Raw genomic sequence first — 19,430 nt, forward strand, 5'->3', positions numbered from 1 at the left:
CTAGGGTAATAATTTCCAAAGCTCTTTGTAAGCGCATAGAGATGTTGTACAATGTGATATGTGCTTTACAAGAACAGAATATTAATTAATGTATATGTTTGATTTGATTCAAGGTGGCGAGTCTGGATCGGCTGACACCGCCCGCGACCCTCGTGGCTTTGCCGTCAAATTCTACTCGGAGGATGGCAACTGGGATCTGGTCGGCAACAACACACCCATCTTCTTCATCCGTGATCCAATGTTCTTCCCTAGTTTCATCCATACCCAGAAGAGAAACCCAGTCACTCATCTTAAGGTTTGTAGATCTTTGTTTGGTGTTAATGTGTGATGTTGGTGTTTGGTGTTTCTATCTTCTTCATCCGTGATCCAATGTTCTTCCCGAGCTTCATCCACACCCAGAAGAGAAACCCAGTCACTCATGTTAAGGTTTGTAGATCAAGTGTTTGGTGTTAATGTTTGATGTTGGTGTTTGGTGTTTCTATCTTCTTTACCATGATCCAATGTTTTTCGCTAGCTTCATCCATACCCAGAAGAGAAACCCAGTCACTCATGTTAAGGTTTGTAGATCAAGTGTTTGGTGTTAATGTTTGATGTTGGTGTTTGGTGTTTCTATCTTCTTCATCTATGATCCAATGTTCTTCCCTAGCTTCATCCATACCCAAAAGAGAAACCCAGTCACTCATCTTAAGGTTTGTAGATCAGGTGTTTGGTGCTAATTTTGTATGTGGGTGTTTGGTGTTTCTGCTAGTGTATGGTCTAGGATCCTATAGGCAGCAACACACCCATCTTCTTTATCCATGATCCAATGTTCTTCCTGAGCTTAATCCATAGCCAGAAATAAACCTAGTCACTCATCTTAAATTCTATAGGTCCGTGTTTGGTGTTATAAATGTCTCATGCTTTTGTTACTGTAAATGTGAGCATTTTGTGCCACTTATTGGAACATTCATCTTCCCAAGCTTCTACAACAGTCAGAAGAGAAATGTAGTTACTGAATGTTTGTAGAATGGTATTTCAGTGTTAGTGTTTGTTGTTTCACATTTACTATGTCGTGTTTGTGTTTGTTTAAAGTTTCGCATTTGGTTTTAAACTAAGCAATCCCATCTTTTTCCGCAACTTCATGTACACTTAGATGAGAAACCCTATTATTCTCATTGATTGTTCCGTCTGTGTTTAATGTTAATGTTTGATGTAAGTCTTTGGTGTATGGTGTTTGTGTAAATGTTAGAGTGTGGTGTTCAACCATTGTGGTTCTAAATACTTACAGCAGTCCTTCATCCGTCACTAAAAATGAAACTCTGTCACACCTCTCCGGTGCTAGTGTTTGGTGTTCAGATTTTAGTAGAAGCGAGGGTTTAGTGTCAGACCTGTATAATCTTCCCAGGTTTTATACACCTGGATTATTTTCAGCTTTTAGTAAACCAGTATTTGACATCATTTTATAAGAACCAAAATATGAAATGCTTTAAGCAGGATTTTCCTTACAAAACTTTACTGATATCCTAATTGACCTTATTTTTTGCGAACGAGGACAAGCTCTAGGTCAGGTTCTATTGCCTATTGCAATTAAAGTTTATTATCAATATCACTTTTCATTACCAGTACAACTTTTATGATGGCAAATTTCAATTTTGTCCAGGTACTAGTTATATCACATGACAAAGTTATGTAGCAGACATGAACAATCTCAACAAGATCTTCTCATCAAGATCTTCTCATCAAATCTAAACAATGTACTTTTATTTCTTTTATAACGTGTACAATAAAGCACCTGGTTTTTCTCCATAAATTGTCCGGGGGAGGTGTGTCGCCATGCTAATTGAACAATCAAATATTTGTAGTTTTTTTAATCAATCTATATATTTTCTTTAGACTTGTCATCCGTTTGTGGCACTTTGGTTTTATTAGTTGAAAGACTCCTTTCTTTATTTTCCTAGAATATGAAATAATGGTATTTCGGTGAGGCCCTTTGGCTGGTGGTGGTGGTGGTGGTGGTGGTGGTGGTGGTGGTGGTGGTGGTGTGTGTGTGTGTGTGTGTGTGTATGTACAGTATGAAGCTGTTGTTTACTGGTTGAACCTATTAACATCATGCTTCACATATTAAAGATAAACTTGAGTTCTGGTAAAAAAAAGAAAATTAATTCTCACAGAATCAAACGAAACTTACACTGAATGTTCAAGATTACAAATAAATGACATGTGTCAAACAATTTTGGAAGAAAATGTATACTGGCTGAGTAATGAGCATAGAAAGACAAGGAAATCAAGGTAGTACCAGCCCTGACACCATGTGTGTTGTGATTGTTGTCCCATATATAGCTTTCTGTGTAAGTGCTTGTTACTTTACCAAGACTCGATCAAATTTATTATGATTTTGATGAATCCAGAACCTTGCAGTGCACACCAATACTTACATGCTACATGATCAACTGTTTCTGATCCTTTCCACACCTTTTCTTTTACAATGCAATCGCATTACCAGAACTAAAGTTTATCTTTAACCAAAGTATCTTTCTTTCACTCTTTTTGTTCTGCCATGATTGTGCATTTTTGAGCCCTTCCTGTACAAATCGCCTTACCTCAGCAATTCATTGAAATCACATATACAGTCCATCAATACATTGTGTATCCAGTGAGAAAGAGTAATATTGTCATTCCATAAATTTACGGCTAAAATTACGATGATGTCCATGTAGTATTGTTATGACATCTTCAGCACAGAGAAGATGAAAACATCTGTTGGAAGATTTTTATGTATTTAATGGATATAGTAGTGCCCCAAAAAATCATTTGTTTCAATTACTCTTGTGCAAAATATTTAATAGCTTAATATGCTTCTTTTTTTTTTCTTCTTCCAAGTGTTAAAAATATGGACATCACATTTTTACATAACATTACATAAACTTGGGTCAATAATATTGATTCACCATGTAGTAAGAGTAATTCTAAACATACTGATAGCATACATGCCAACTGTTCAGATTAAAGAGGAACATTCCTCTTTTTGGGAGAAGATAATTATCATCTTAATGCAGGTGTTCCTCTTCCTGTACAAATTTGTCTGTAGTATTGAATAGGAGAGTTTGGATTGTTCCTCTTTTTTTTTTAAATAGCATAATTTGTACAGATTTCTGATTTTCAAATGTTGGCATGTATGTGATAGTGGTAAATTCAATTTGAGCAAACATTGTTATGGTTGATACAGTTTAGGAGACATATGTACTGTAGTTTCTCACTTGAATGTCACAAAAATTGACTCGAACCCCACGGAATGACCTGCATTGTATACAACTTGTACCAGGTACACATAGGTCTGTATATTGGATTGCAGGTTTGTTTTATATAGACTTTTGAATCTCCTCAAATAATTGCTTTTCTTGTGAACAATGTAAATATTGTCCGATTCGGCTGTATTTCATATTACCAAGGTCAAGGAGGGTCTGATTGACCTCATACATGTAGTCTTTAACTCAGTCTTCCTAAGTTCATAAATTTTTTTCTTGAATTGTAGCAGCCCTAAATTATTCCATCCAGGCAAGAATTTTGTTTTTTGTATGTCTACAAATAATGATTTGTCTATTAAATGGGATCCTCCTGGGCAACATGACATCTTCAACCAGGGTCCTGTTTCACAAAACTTGTTATCAATAACAAGTCATGATAACCGTTATAAGCTACTGAAATCGTGGCATTTGATTGGCTAAGACCGAATTTGTCATTGAATTTCAAAATTTGTTATTGACAACAAGTTTTATGAAACAGGCCCCTGGTGCTAATAGGAAACTGCTGAAAGTTCAAAAATTCTATATTTAAAGAGAAAGTTGTGTTCTGGGAAGAGGTGAAAAATAATTTGTGAGTGTTATCATTCTTATTATGCAAGTGTGGAAGAACATCAGATAAGACATGTTCCCTGAAAAGCATGGCTCTTCAAATGCCTTCATATTCTAAATATGTCATGTAACATCGTAAAACTCCTGGGTAGGATTTTTACGCCACGTGTTTGTGTAGTCCCATATATACATCTGTCTGTGTACAGTGTTTGTAACTGTACCAAGACTTGGCCAAATTTCTTATCATTTTGATGATTCCAGAACCTTGCAATACACACAAATTCTTATATGCTAGATGGTCAACCTTTTCCTGATCGATTCCACACAATTTCCTTCACAATGCAATCGCATGGCCAGAACTCAACTTCATCTTTAAGAAAAAATCAATCAATATTATCCTGACGTCCAGACTAGTATTTTTTTCAAACCTATGAGCACACAAAATACGCCCACTAACCTTTGGACCTTGTTCAATGCTAAGAGTAACAGCCTTGGAGCAATGAGAGTTACAAAACAAATGTAATTCTAAAACTACTCATGTATGGCAAACATACTGTATACTTGTACTAGTAGAGCATTCTGGCTTGATTTTTTTACGGTGTTGAATAATCAATATAAATGGAGACGGTTATTTTTAGAAATTGTTGGATAACTAGTATTATTAAAGCGTTGTATAATTTTCTTATAGGTAATTTTTTTGTTCTATTCACATGGACAAAGCAAACCAATTTTGTTTTTCTTTACCTGGGCTGTAGATATCTTTATGTTTGGTTCAATATTGTTTTATTCCCCCAGAGCTTTAATGACCCTGTTCTTCCGTTAATTTTTCCGCTGACAAATCAAATTTGCAGAGAATTGGTTTTGCAGAGTTTGGTAAAAAAACAAAATTATTTTGGCTTCAGGAAAGTTTACCTTGTGCAACTTTGAATTAAATGTAGAGTTAAAGGTAAAGACCAGTATTGGAAACGCCCCAATTTCAAAAAATGAAATGGAAGCTCTCATCACCAATCATGTGAAAGAATATGTTTTGACTAATACATGATGATAAAAAATTTGCCGGGAAACCGCCTACTAATTCATATATTTGGTAAATTTGTTTCTCTCATGGTCTGTGAGAGATATAGGGTAGTCCCATATACATCTTTCTGTGTATAGTGCTTGTAACTTTACGAAGAATGTGCCAAATTTCTTATCATTTTGATGATTCCAGAACCTTGCAGATGCTAGATGCTAGATGATCAACCTTTTCTGATCGATTCCAGAACGTTTCTTTCACAATTCAATCGCATGACCATAACTGGTCTTTACCTTTAACTGTAACAAATAATGACAATAACAATAAAAAAGGTTCTTATAAAGCGCTTTCCACCTAAGTCTCTAAGCGCTAAGTTTAGTAAGTAGCAAGGAAATGGGGAGGAATGAAAAGAGTGTGTCATCAACAGGGAAAGAGAGAGAGAGAGAGCACTACTTCCATGTATTTGACAGGACTTAATCCGTTTCCGTGGTTATGGGCCAAGATTGCTCTCATTTTCAGTACACCCCAAATTAGATGACACACATTTTCAACGTTAGTCAGAGGCTTGAAACAGTTTTTTGTTTACTTTTAGGTTTACCCGGGAGTTACTACTTGTAAATGAAACTAGATTCAAATTCTGTGCTTTACGCAAACATTTTTGTTCTGAATATTCCATCAACAATTCAATAATAGGGACTAAATAATAATAACAAATCTAAAATACAAAAAGCAGGGAGCATTGTTTGTATACTGTACCTCTCAGAAGGCTCATCAGGCTTTTAAAAAGCCCTCTAAATAATAACATGTAGATACCTTTAGGTGTGTGATCTCAAAGGAAATACAGTCTGTGGTCTCTATGATTGATATCATGCTTTAAAGAATTCGTGCACTGACAATTAGTTTCTAAGGGGTAGGGCACAACCAGTCTTTGTGCCCCCCCCCCAATTTACAACCAATGAGGCTTTTGTTCAATGCACAAAAACACAAAACAAGAAGGTGCCCCTTGAAATTTTTGACCCCTAAAAAGAACCTTAACATTTTTGATGATCTCAAGTTTGCTTCGGTTTTGTCAAATTTGACATCCCCCATCCCCCCAAACAAAATATATTCATGATTTGCCCTTGCATCAATGACTTATTCTTTTTTTTCCCTGACATGCAGTCACATTAAAAAGAGTTGAGTAGTACCTTTAATTTTTAAAAGCCCTAGACCATAGACAGCCTACCCTGGTACATTGTGATAAAATTGCTCAAACAATATATGAATTCTGAATAAATGTTTGAGTAACAATATCTAGTATGCTATGCATGGCGTACGTGCAAGTTATGCCTATAAATGGCTTCCACCCAGGCATCAGGTTGTATTTGATGTTCGAAGGTCATCACACTTGATCTGGTGCCAATTTGTGCAGTCGTAAACAAAAAATTGTTTTATTTTACTCATTTTAGTTTTTAACTCCTCTTCTCTACCTTTCTCGTCCCCTCCCCTCTACCTCCCTATCCCCCTCCCTCCCCCTCTTTATTACTTTAACATGTTCACCTTGTACAGTTGAATGATCTCTGTGCCCCTCCCCCCAAACAAAACAACAACAAAAAAAAGAAAAGGAAAGGGATGAAAAAGAAAAAAAAAAGCAACCAGCTTAAAGTTCAGTTCAAAACAGTTTTAACCGTGATGCCTACTTCCACTTCTTTCAATAACAAAAAATCACACACGATTATGTAGTGATGATCCACAATGAAAATTGCCAAGTCATAATTACCAGGGTATTTAAGATAAGGAGCAAATTGGTGTTGAATGACCTTTGATCGCAGGACAAATTTTATTTGTATGAATACAGCAGCAATGTGACAGTGCCCTTTAAGCAAGTCATCTGTTTGGAGCCAGAAGGGCTCATGACTCATGGCTCTGAACATATGAAATAATATCCATTCTATTTTTCCTAACTTTTGATGTTTACCCTACTGAGCTAAATATTGTACGTACAATTGTACATAATCCAATATTTAAGCATACAAATATATGTAAAATTACAATTTGTATTAAATTGAATGGAATTTATCATGTGAACTAGGCCTGTAACCAATCATTGGATCGGGGGCCGATCTTGAGCCGATCAGGTGAGATCGTATAATAATAACCGATCACCAATCAATAACCAATTTTTTTTTTTTTTTTAATGCTGAAAATGTTCAAGTTTTGGGCTATCAAATGCTTAAAAAAAATCCAGAGCTGGGATTATTTTGTCATTTGGAGTTGTTGGAGACCATGTGGGTTGATATTTAGTGCCTTTTCATGACTTTGAAATTAATGATATTGGTCTAAGAGAAGAGGCAAAACATGCAGGCTGCCATCTTGGATTATAATGTAGGTATGCATTATAATCCAAGATGGCGGCCCGCATGTTCTGCCGATCTTTTTTGCCAATAATTTTTGCCGATACCGATCACAGGTGCGCAGGTGTCGCTCCGATCTTCTGATCCGATCAAAGCCCCAACTTACAGGGTTAATTAATGTGTACATACATAATGTATTATTATGCAGTATTGAAGAGAGATTAAAAAATTATAATTTGCTATTTTCATACATATATAATTTGGCAGCTATTATCAGAGTGATTTTAGACATGGGGTGGTCTTCAAAGACAGGTTGGTCGACATACACACATTGATCACTCTGCAAATAAAAATCTCCTCTCAGAACCCAGCAAACAAGTCCCTCACTTGTGCCGGTCAGTGATGGCCCTACCGGTCACAGCTTTATCAAATCAAATATTATATTATCCTGGCTTGCAAATAAATCAACAATCATTCTTGAATATGGGACCTGTAGGGCCATCACTGATCGGCACAAGAAATTGACTTGTTTGGGAACATTTGGGGCATTTTATAGTAAAACTATTTCCTCTTTGAAATCCGATGTAATTGAAATTTACAATAAATCATGTATTTTGTTTGGTCTGTGTCTGAATGTCAAAGTTAGGAGAAGTCATTGAAAAATAGCTTGTTTATAATAATTCTAATATATTTCCAGAAGTTAAATAAGTGCATGTATAATGTACAGTAGTACCGGTCTGTAAGTTACAAATTTATTTTTCCGTAATCTCTCTAATGCCTTTGCTAAAAATCATTAGAAATTAGAAAATGGTCACTTATACTGTTTTCACACTGGCAATATTTTGCTTAACCCCGTACTATAGGTGGGGTTAAGGGGGGGGGGGGGGGTCTTAGCCCCACCTATAGTACGGGGTTAAGCCTATTCCACTTTCTGTTCAGACTGGTTTTTACCAAAGTGGGCTAAAGTTGGCTAACCCCACCTATAGTACGGTGTTAACTAACCCTGCAAAATAGCAGGGCTAACTCCGCAATTGTGGTGCTAACTCCTGCTAACCCCGCAATTGCGGTGCTAAGCAAATGAATGAGAACAGAAACGAAAAATAGTCCGGTACTACGCAATGGAGCGTATCGCAGCTGGCCAGATGCGAAGTATGTCCAATCATAACATACACGATATTCGGGGTTAACGAAATGCAGTGAGAACAGCAGGAATTTTCTTATTCCGGAATAGGCGCTAGTACGGGACTAAAAACAGCGAGTGTGAAAAGCCAAAAAAATAGTCCGGGGTTAAGGATAGTACTGGGCTAAGCAAATTACGGGGTTAAGCAAAACCAGTGTGAAAAGAGTATAATTGTATTAGACTGACATAGCCCTGATAAATCTTGTCGTGGAACAAAGATCAAATCTATGGTGATAATCACATGTACTTGTACACAATACACCTTGTGATTATAATTTATCTGATAACTTTGTTAAACATTTGCAGAGGTCATAGTTTCAAGGCCTAATCCCGTCATTAAATTTTGTAAGTTGCTTATAGATTCTTATAATTGAAGATGTTCAGTACGTGACATGTCACATGACAGGTCCACTAAAGGATGATTGTTGATTTTGCAAGCCAGGGTAATATAATATTTGATTTGATAAAACTTTGACCCATAGGGCCATCACTGATCGACATGATAGATTGTCTTGTTTGCTCTTAGTGGAGATTTTAGAGGCATCATTTAACAATGTTAAATCTGAGATGCATAGCCCTACATGTTATCAGTGTCTGTGATATGGTGTAATATCGAAGCCCTAAAAAATTGCGTTATAAAACAATCATGGAGTGCCTGAAAAGAGTAGAAATCTTTGAGTGACCGGGGTTACCATACTCATTTTTCCCAGTAGACTGTAGTGTTATAAAAAACCATTAGGGAAACAAATTCTGAAATTTCTAATTCCAATCATAGATATCTAGCCGATAGGCTTGTAAAAGTCATTGGATTCATGTTAATGTACATGTATGACCTAAAAGTTTATGATGATTGCAGCATGAGCTATTATGATCATTATGTTCATGTCGACAACCTGTCTATAAAGACCACCCAATTGAAACAATATTGAACAAAATTGGGTTATTCTTGACAAGTGGGCTATTAGGAGAGGTTTGGCAACAAGTGTTTATTCTTCCTATGGGACAAAATATATGTCGCTGTAGTTTTGAGGTGGCCAATTTGACTACTATACTGATCATACTGTATGATGATTTTTTTTTCTTTACCAATATACATGTACACCACACTATGGAAAAAAGATATGAAGCAGGGATGAAAATAAAATATTAAAACTCAGTGAACAATAATCTAAGGCAATCTTAATGAAATCTGAAAAAAAAATCACAAATCCAAAGGCATGTTCTATTGACAAAAAAATAAAATCATTACAACATTTACACAATTTCAAATCACCCATCTTAATATTTAAATGTAGTCAGTTGACAAAAATTTAAGTTAGAATTCATGATGGTCATTTCCATTTAAAGGGAAAGTCCACCCCCAAAATAAGTTTGTTTCGATAGAGGCAGAATAATAAGAAAATCAGGTGAGTGAAAGTTTGAGCAAATTCTGAATGAAAATAAGAAAGTTATGAATTATTGAAGTTGTGATCAATCAAATACAAATTGGCAACTCTGTGACTCATTATACAAGCTCTCCTTCATTTGCTTTGTGCATAATATTCCATAAAATCATGTTTTCTTCGTTATTGATGACGGAATATATATTTGTTCCTTGCAGGGGGAGTATAGAAACATATTTGCAATTATTATATTTAGGGTGCATGTATGGTTGAAATTTTTCTTGAGGGAAATTGAAAATTTTAGATTTTTTTTAGTACTGAGCAAATGAAAGTTGAGCTCGCATGATACGTCATAGAGTTGCCAATTTGTGTTTGATTGATCGCAACTTCAAAAATCCTAACTTCCTTATTTTTAATCGGAATTTGCTCATACTTTCACTGACTTGTTTCTCTCATTTTTCTACTCCTATTAAAACTAACTTAATTTCAGGGTGGACTTCCCCTTTAATATTTAAATGTAGTCAGTTGACAAAAAATTTAGGTTAGAATTCATGATGGTCATTTCCATTTAAGGATTCTTTAGCCATGATTTCAGTGACCAAGTGAGGAGTTTGGCCATGACATACGAATGCAGACCCAGATTTGGTATCAATTTATTGTTCCCTAACCTTTGTGTTGTCCCTTTTGACGACTAATGACCATGACAGATAATACATTTTGAAGTTCAAAAGGAATAATTCAGGTCACTTACAGGAAGCTGTAAAAAGATAGGCCAGGTTACAGTTCGCCTTTTAAAGTCAAGTGTAGATCTGTTCTCTTTTTTCAGTGACAAAATCATGGGAATTTCATAAATTACAAAGATATAATATATAATAGTATTAAGTCGGGAAATCAAATTAAAAAAACCTATGGCTTACCAAAAAAACAACAATAATTGAATTCACATTTCATACCAACTTTCTAATTTATCAATGAAAAATGGTGATGTTTGAAAGTGGTTAACATGATGTCTAAATTTTGCGTGGATTATTTATGAGGGAGTACAATGTACAGTGTACATGTACATTAGATGTTAGTTTAAGATGTCGCAATCGTGGCCAATTAGACATTTTTGCTAAGCCAATATGTACATTCACAACATGCCACTCTGTATCTAGGCCAGACAATCAATGAGTCAACACTGGTGAATATGTTATTCTGAACATCTATTAGCACTTAAGAATTTGGTTGCAAGCAAAACATTTGGACCAAAGTTTCTTAAATCTTAGATTTCATACTGTACACTGTACTTTTCATGCAAAATTTTGATTGTCTTGAGTCGAGCTACCAAGCTACCAAACACAAAATATACTTCATGTGGAAAGGCCTTTTACTGAAACCAAAAGGAAATAGAATACTTGTCATCACTATTTTTCAAAAATCAATCTTTCAGTTTAATGTTCGGCCTTGAGTTAAATTGCAGGAAAGTAGAAACACAATTTGTGTTCAAAACATGCTAGAAAATGCAAGTCATTTCCTTAAAGGGGTAACTGCTGATCGTATGAAGGCAAAATATGCTTCACAAATTACTTCATAATTGATTCTACACCTCTATTTTTAATTTCTTATTGCATTGCATCAAATGCAAACTATTTTGTTGTAAAGAATTTTTTGTTGTTGTTGCTCGTCCGCAAGATTGATTACCAGGTGGAAATATTTATTTCAATTTGACACAATACGTCAAAATGACCAGACTTCTTTTTCTAAAACCCAAGATATTTATTGAACTCATATATTAAATTTCTTATTCATTCATACATGTAGTATGGTTTCTTTCAGGCCAACAATAGGGAAATTCCTGGCAGGTGGCTTTCCTTTGAAGCCAGGTACCACAATACATAGCATTATGAAAGCATTTGTAGACCAAGTGCATGACAGGTATTAAAAAAAAAAATAGGTAGAAATTTTAAAGGTAATACAAAGTTTTGGTATGGGGTCATGAATTTGGTTCAAAATAATGAACATATTGGAAGCATATGCGACCCTACAATATTCAGTCATCATTGTCGCGGTTGAAATTGATTCTAAAGTTGTGAAATTATAAACAATAAACTCTTTATGTTATATAGCTCCCTCTCAAGGTCAAGATATTAATTAAGCTACAAACCAAAGTTTCTTGACTAAAATCGACCAATTAGCTATTCCCGTTTGGGAATTATATATCACAACTACATATTCTGAGATTTTCATGGTCGCAGCTACCATTGTACGGCCGTAAGCGCTATTTGAAATTCATCAAAATTTACCGGGAGCACCGGTAAATTTTTATATTCAATTTTTCTCAAAAGCAGAAGTGTTTTAGGGGCCAATTTTGTTAGTGCTTAATTATAATACATATATCAACATTGTAAAGAATCACTATCCACCCAATTTTAGAAAATTCCCAAAACTTTGTATTACCTTTAATCCACTGTTACAAAAGGTTAAGGTTAGTTTTGTAACGGGGCAAAGTCCAATCATGACTTTGTGTAAATATTTCCTTCAGGAAACTTTGTTTACACTGTAGAGATGCATTACATCATGTGATTGTGGTAGCATTCACTATTTTCTGTCAAGGACTTTTATATTTGCTCATGTGATGTAAAGCATGCTTTATCGATTGTGTAAGGGATATTCACGTATACCCGCTATCTGATTTCAACACTATAAATATTATGCTGCATCCTTTTTCTTTTTTAAGTCTTGTTCATTTCTTACACAAGGATTTATATTGCCCCTAATCACATGGTACACATACAAATATTTGCGTTGCATAACATATTGTACATAACATATAACATTCTGTACATTACATACCGGTATTTTATGTAATATGTTGTACATAACATATTTATATAATACGATGTGTTCATGTATGCAGGCCAACATGCATACCTACACGTGTGTGTGTGTGGGGGGGGGGGGGTGAAATGGAAAATAAATTCTCTTGGGGACAGTTTTTGTTTTATATAACATTTTATTATTTATACACAACAAACAAATTCTAAAATATTCTCCCTTGTGTATCATGAGCAACCAGTTTTGGTTAATCACGGCTTACATGTATTTTAAATGTATTTGCGAAACTATGTGTATAATAATAATAATAATATTGGATTCTTATATAGCGCACGTGTCGACCTTGCAAGGTCCTCAAGGCGCTCCAACATTACCCGGCTATGCTAGGCTGCCGATTTCAACGCTCACAGCATTTAAAGGAATTCCTTCCTACCGGTACCCATTTAACACCTGGGTGGAGAGTGGCAAATGTAGATCAATGTACACCTGTGTGAGAGATATGAGACTGTAAACTAGCGATTGATTCGAGGACTTGCAATTGATTCAGATCAGTCACAACTCTATATTTAACGGACAAAATTATTTATTGTTCTAGCACTGGGCTTCTTATTTGCTGTGACCATCCATCTTTATGCAAATTATGTAAAGAGTAAAAATTGAAGTCCGACTGTCTTTGAAGTCGAACTTGTATGAAAATGTCCTGTAATTAATTACTTATTCATTTTAATAGTTTGTTTTTCCAGCAGATCCATTGTCTGACATACATTGTTACCTCTATACCTTGACACTTTCTGCGACTTTATCACCTTGTCCCCAGAGTTCGCTCATCAAGTCTCCTTCTTCTTCTCCGTCGCGGTATAACCGACCGCTACCATCAAATGAATGGCAATGGCAGATGTGTACATGTAGGAGTCAGTTCTCGTCTATTTTTTTTCCCAGCAGTTCCATTGTCCAAACTGTGCCTGTGGAGAGATCCAAACTATGGATCATGTCGTTGATGATTGTCCTATCCCCTCACGGTGCTTCCGGACTTCGTGAGCTCGACGATGAGACAATCAGTTGGCTGAATAAGGATCTTCCTATCTACATTTAAATGATGTACTCCCTGATATTTTTTGTACGAACGAACGAATGATTGTCCAACATTCTTTTTGTTATATGTCTTTCAGGACCCTGACATGTTCTGGGACTTCATCACCCTGCGCCCAGAGGCCACTCACCAGGTCTCCTTCCTCTTCTCCGACCGTGGCACGCCTGACGGCTACCGTCACATGAACGGCTACGGTAGCCACACCTTCAAGCTCCGCAACAAGGACGGTGAATACGTGTTCTGCAAGTTCCACTTCAAGTGCGACCAGGGGATCAAGAACTTGAACCGCCATCGTGCCGGCGATCTCTCCGCGACCGACCCAGACTACGCCATCCGTGACCTGTACAATTCCATCGCCACCGGCAACTTTGTAAGTTTGCGCCTTTGTTTTATGCTTCATGCTTTAAAAAAGAAAATTCTATCCAATCAAATAGTATCATGTTATGAAATTTTATTGAAGATGAAAGGAACAAAACAAAGTTTAGAATGTACCATAAGATATGAGGCAGCATGAAATGTAGTACTGTATGCGTGCAGCCCCATCGTGGCAATATTCTTTGCTCCTTTTCAAGATGAGTATTCACTGCTTTAATATAGGGCTCTATTTTGCACTAATTTGAATTTATGGAAACAAACAGTTGTTTAATAAAGAAACAATAATTTGATTAGGTAAACATGTTATCTTAAAAGTGCATTTTACTATTGTGGTGGATATGAAAATGACTATATTATTACCTCTTCTTCTCATTCTCTCTCTCTCTCTCTCTTTTCTGCCTTTATTTTCCTCTCCCTTTCTCTTTCTTTCTTTGTTTCTGTCTGTCCGTTACACACTATCTCTCTCCCTCTCTCTGTCCCCCTCCCCCTCTCTCTCTCTCTCTCTTTCCCCCTCTTTCTATCTCTGTCCTCTCTCTCTTTCTCTCCCCCCTCTCTCTCCCCCTCTCTCTCTCCCTCTCTCTATCTTTCTCTCTCTCTCTCTTCCTCTCTCTTTTCCCTTTATATTATTCTCCTTTTCTCTCTCCCTTTCTCTCTCCCTTTCTCTCTCCCTCTTTCTCTCCCTCTTTCTATCTCTATCCCTCCCTCTTTGTCTCTCCCCTTTTTCTCTCTATCTCTCCCCCTCTCTCCCCCTGTATCTCTCTTTCCCTCTCTCTCCGTCCCTCTCTCTCTCTCTCTCTCTTCCTCTATACAGCCATCCTGGTCCCTTCACATCCAGGTCATGACCCAGGAGCAGGCGGACAAGCACCGTGACAACCCCTTCGATCTCACCAAGGTAATTAAAAAAAAGAAAATTGTTATTTTTGTTTTGTTTTCGACTATGCCTCAGTTACACCTTTGCGTATTTGGCTTGCATATTTATTGCAAGCCTTTTTAACAATATTCCTATTTCTTGAGATCAAGAAATGATTTTCTGTTGTAAAGCAATAGTAATTCTTGATATCAAGAAGAAATAGGAATAAATGTTAAAACGGCTGGTCATAAATATGCAGCAATATGAAAGCCAAATACGCAAAGGTGTGACTGAGGCATTACAGCTCAACAAGTCATTACAATTAAAATCTCTATAAACATTCTAAGCAAAAATGCATAAAACTTTCACATTTACTAACTCAAGGGGTGTATTAGTTAGCAAGATCGAATATGAAGACATTTTTTATGTATCAGAAAGAAATATTGCCCTGTAAAGATATCATAAAAGTTGGGAAGTATGAGGGGAGAGAGGCGGGGGGGGGGGGGGGGGGGGGTTCACTTGTGTGATGTTACCACTTTGATATGAAGGACTGACGCATTACCTTAACCCTTTCCATTTCATGTGATTCAGGATATTTTTGTTTAAAAATGGGACCCATGTTTAGGAATTTTTGGTGAAAAAAGTGACCCATTAGTGCGGCACACCCTCGTTTGTCTTAATATGTGAGTACCCCCCCCCCCTTCCCTCCCCTCCCCTCCCTGCCCAAGAATTTGGGTGTTAAACAGTGTGCCGGGACTAAGATTGGTCGCATGTTTTCCGAGAAATGTGAACCTTCAATATCAAATCTTTTCCCTTGATAAATATTTAATTCCCAATTAAAAATGCAACAAAGCATTAGAAATCATGAATTACGATTTTCAGGTTTTATATTGTATAGCATGTCCATGTACATGTAGCTCTAGGGTTCCAACATCTTGGCCCTTTTTTTAGGTTCATTGTTACCTATTACCCTGCTAAATCAAAATGTACCTTGTTTCTGACAATCTCTCCAATTACTTGGTGATATAGAAGGTATTCAATATTTTGACACTACTGATTGAAATAGTTCTGTATTGATTTATTTTTGTTGCTTATATTTTAGGTCTGGTCCCAAAAGGAGTTCCCACTGCTCCCTGTCGGCAAGATGGTCTTGAACCTGAACCCCAAGAACTACTTTGCCGAGGTGGAACAGATCGCCTTCTCCCCTGCTCACATGATCCCAGGCATTGAGCCCTCACCAGACAAGATGCTTCAGGTACATTGACTTCATAGCTAGTTGATCAGAGATAGTTGTGTCAACTAAACTTTCGCGCTGGCTCAGAGGTCAAATTCATTGAACAGCTACTTTGACATTAGCTAGTACATAACGGTTTTTATAACACTACAGTCTAATGAGGAAAAGAGTATGGTAAAACTGGTCACTCCAATTTTTCACTTTTTTGAAGCACTTCATGATCATTTTGAAGCGCAATTTTTTTTAGGGCTTCAATATTATACAAATGATGCATGCGCATGAGTTCATTATACAATCTATCTGCACTCGAGTTGAGGCTGTGTGTTATCTATCACACCAACATGCATCATTTGTTTTATAGTACGAAAATCCTAGATCCTTGTTATTTGATGTAAAAAGAATTAATTCAAGATTGCTTTGTGACAGTATGGCTGACAAACAAATCTCAAGTTTGATAGGCTTAATTTGTTGCGCACACATAGATAAGTGCACTTACCTCTATACCCATTTACGCATAGTGCTGCGCAAGAACAGGCCCATGCACACACAGTATAAGTGCTCTAACCTTTAGTGCACTTCTTGGCATCATGTAAAAGCACTAAAAAACATGGGATAGTACTGGAAACTATTGCACGCTTTTTATGAAAAACGTGGGATAGTCTCAGTAAACAAATCACACGTGACCACGCATGACCAATCATATGATCAGGATTCGGGAGTGAGTTGTATAATACACTACATAAATATCACAGACACTGATAACACGTAGGGCCATGCATCTTAGATTTTTAAAACTGGAAACATGGTTAAACAATGCCTTTAATCGCCTCCTCTCTTCCTCACCTCTCTACAGGGACGCCTGTTCTCCTACTCGGACACCCACCGCCATCGTCTTGGCACCAACTATCTCCAGATCCCTGTCAACTGCCCCTTTGCCGCCAGGACCCGCAGCTACCAGAGGGATGGACCGCAGTGCGTAACTGACAACCAAGGTGAGAGCAAGACCCCTGTCATATGCCTCAGTCACACCTTTGCGTATTTGGCTTGCATATTACTGCGTATATTTGGCAAGCCGTTATGGCATTTATTCCTATTGCTTGATATCAAGAATTCTATCTAGAATTACCATTGCTTTAAAACAGAAAATCAATTCTTGATCTCAAAAAATATGAATAATTGTTAAAACGGCTTGCCATAAATATGCAGCAATACGCAACCCAAATACGCAAAGGTATGACCGAGGCAATTGATCGTGCCCTAAAGACCATTTTCCTAATGTATCCAAATCAAATGCATACATTATTTGTTGCCAGGTACGACGAACATTATGACTTGGCTTACCTAACAATACATAATGTATGCATTTTGCATTCTGACTATTAAAATGCAATTACTCATTACAGGTGAATGAAATGTATTGAGGCACTTCCTCAAATATGTAATGTATTAGATTTGGTTTACATTACGAAAATGGTCTACACACCGGTTTACCAACATATTCCGGAGTGTTGGCTTAGTCAGTAGAGCGTCCGCCTCACAACCGGGAGGTCGTGGGTTCGACCTCGGCCGCGTCATACCAAAAGACGTTAAAAGATGGGAGTTGTTGCTACCTTGTTTGGCGTTCAACAATAAGGGATAGAGCAACGTCGATCTGGCGCTGCTCAGTGGCTGCCGGGCTCACGATCAATTGGGCAAAAAGAATTTCCGTTTCGGTTTAATAAAATTTGGAGTGGACTATTAGGCAATTATTATTATTATTATTATTATATTCAAATTTATGGACGTTTTTATTCTGGTGACAAGATATTCCATTGACCTGTTATTGAATGAACTCCAATGCTTGGAGTCCAGTCTGCGTACATTACTTGTTGCTATGTGGGGCAAGCTTCAGGCAGGCTTTCAAGTCAATGATCTCGTGCACTTTGGTAAGGCATTAAGTCCATCGGAGAGGACTTAAAGCTGTGGGTCCCCTCGTTGCCAATACTTACTGCTTTTTTTAGCTGTTGGGTAAAACAAGCACTCAAACAAACCTTGTTTTATTGGTCTGGTTGCAGGAGGAGCGCCAAACTACTTCCCCAACAGCTTCACCGGACCAACGGACAGCAAGAGCTATGAGCAAACTAAGTTCACCTGTCCTGGAGAGGCCGCACGCTACGAGACCGGCGACGATGACAACTACACCCAGGCGGGCATCTTCTGGCGCGATGTCCTGTCCGAAGCAGATCGTGAGGCCACTGTAGACAACATGGCTTCTCACATCAAGGACGCCGCAGAGTACCTGCAGAAGAGAACTGTAAGTAGGCCTGTCATCATCAGCTCGAATTGCCAAATATCCCGCTATTTGAATTATCCCGATCGCTAGTTATCCAGTTAGTTTGCGTTTTCATCAGCCCTAAGTTGCAATTAGTGGGATATTTGTTTGAGATAATCACCCCAAGATATCTTGGGCTTGTTTGCAAGATATCCCGCTATTTGTCCGGTGCGCCTTCACCAGCCCGAAGACTCACACTGCGTGAACGCTGGGCAAAATGTCTTGAGCTTGAGTCTAAGTTTTAAAGTCTAGTCTTGAGCTGATAAAGACGCAATTTGTAACCTCTGGATTATTTCCTAAATCAGAAATAGCGGACTATTTGGCAATCAAAACAGGCCTAATGATAACCCTTCAGTATTCTTAGAGGGGGTGGGTCGTCAGTTTCCATTTGCAGAGATCATAATTCGCTGACACTATACTTGGTGGAAATACCATTAATGGGTGTACAAGTTTTGCGCACATCAAACCTGTGGGCCTAGCAAGATTTACCCCATCGTCTCTCGGAGACTCTTTGGGTGATGCAAATGTCAGATAAGGACTTTACCTTGTGGGGAAAAGACAGAGCATTACACAAAGCCTGTTGGTCAAATAACTGAAGGATAATCTTGGTGTCAAAACGCTCTGCTTTTAGAAGTGGAAGGGAATAAATAATGATGTAAAGGCCCTGTCCTATACTAGCGCTTATTGATGCCTTGACTAGCCTACTCACAGGTCACTTTAAGTTCATTGAGAGAGGATTTAAACTACAGAATCTCTCAACACAAGAAATGTTTGAAGCTCTAAATTGTAATAAAGTATTGCGACTTGAACACCCAACATTCAAAGTTAATTATTTCTTTGGGGATTGGTACCCCTTGATGTAACACAGGGTTTGAAATATAAGTATAGTATTTGAGGTGATGTGAAGCTAAATTGCACAGACAGAAGCAAATTACTGTCTAACCTGCTTTAGTGACCACCTGTCTACAAAGACCTCATTTTTAGTTTCCCTTGAAAATGGTTTCTCATTGAAA

General features: G+C 37.3%; 1 protein-coding gene across 1 annotated transcript in view; it reads left to right on the top strand.

Annotated features, from left to right (window-relative positions):
• LOC100888042 (catalase-like) overlaps positions 1 to 19,430 on the top strand; it is a 46,223-nt gene that overhangs the window by 24,275 nt on the left and 2,518 nt on the right. The window contains exons 4-9 of the mRNA XM_030987744.1: positions 114 to 295; positions 13,727 to 14,017; positions 14,834 to 14,914; positions 15,975 to 16,127; positions 16,960 to 17,098; positions 18,161 to 18,399. Coding sequence (XP_030843604.1) covers positions 114 to 295; positions 13,727 to 14,017; positions 14,834 to 14,914; positions 15,975 to 16,127; positions 16,960 to 17,098; positions 18,161 to 18,399 — 1,085 coding nt within the window. The remainder of the gene's footprint in view (positions 1 to 113; positions 296 to 13,726; positions 14,018 to 14,833; positions 14,915 to 15,974; positions 16,128 to 16,959; positions 17,099 to 18,160; positions 18,400 to 19,430) is intronic.

This window comes from Strongylocentrotus purpuratus, unplaced genomic scaffold (assembly GCF_000002235.5).
Source record: "Strongylocentrotus purpuratus isolate Spur 01 unplaced genomic scaffold, Spur_5.0 spur5_scaffold_17, whole genome shotgun sequence".
In the NCBI taxonomy this organism is placed as follows: Eukaryota; Metazoa; Echinodermata; class Echinoidea; order Camarodonta; family Strongylocentrotidae; genus Strongylocentrotus; species Strongylocentrotus purpuratus.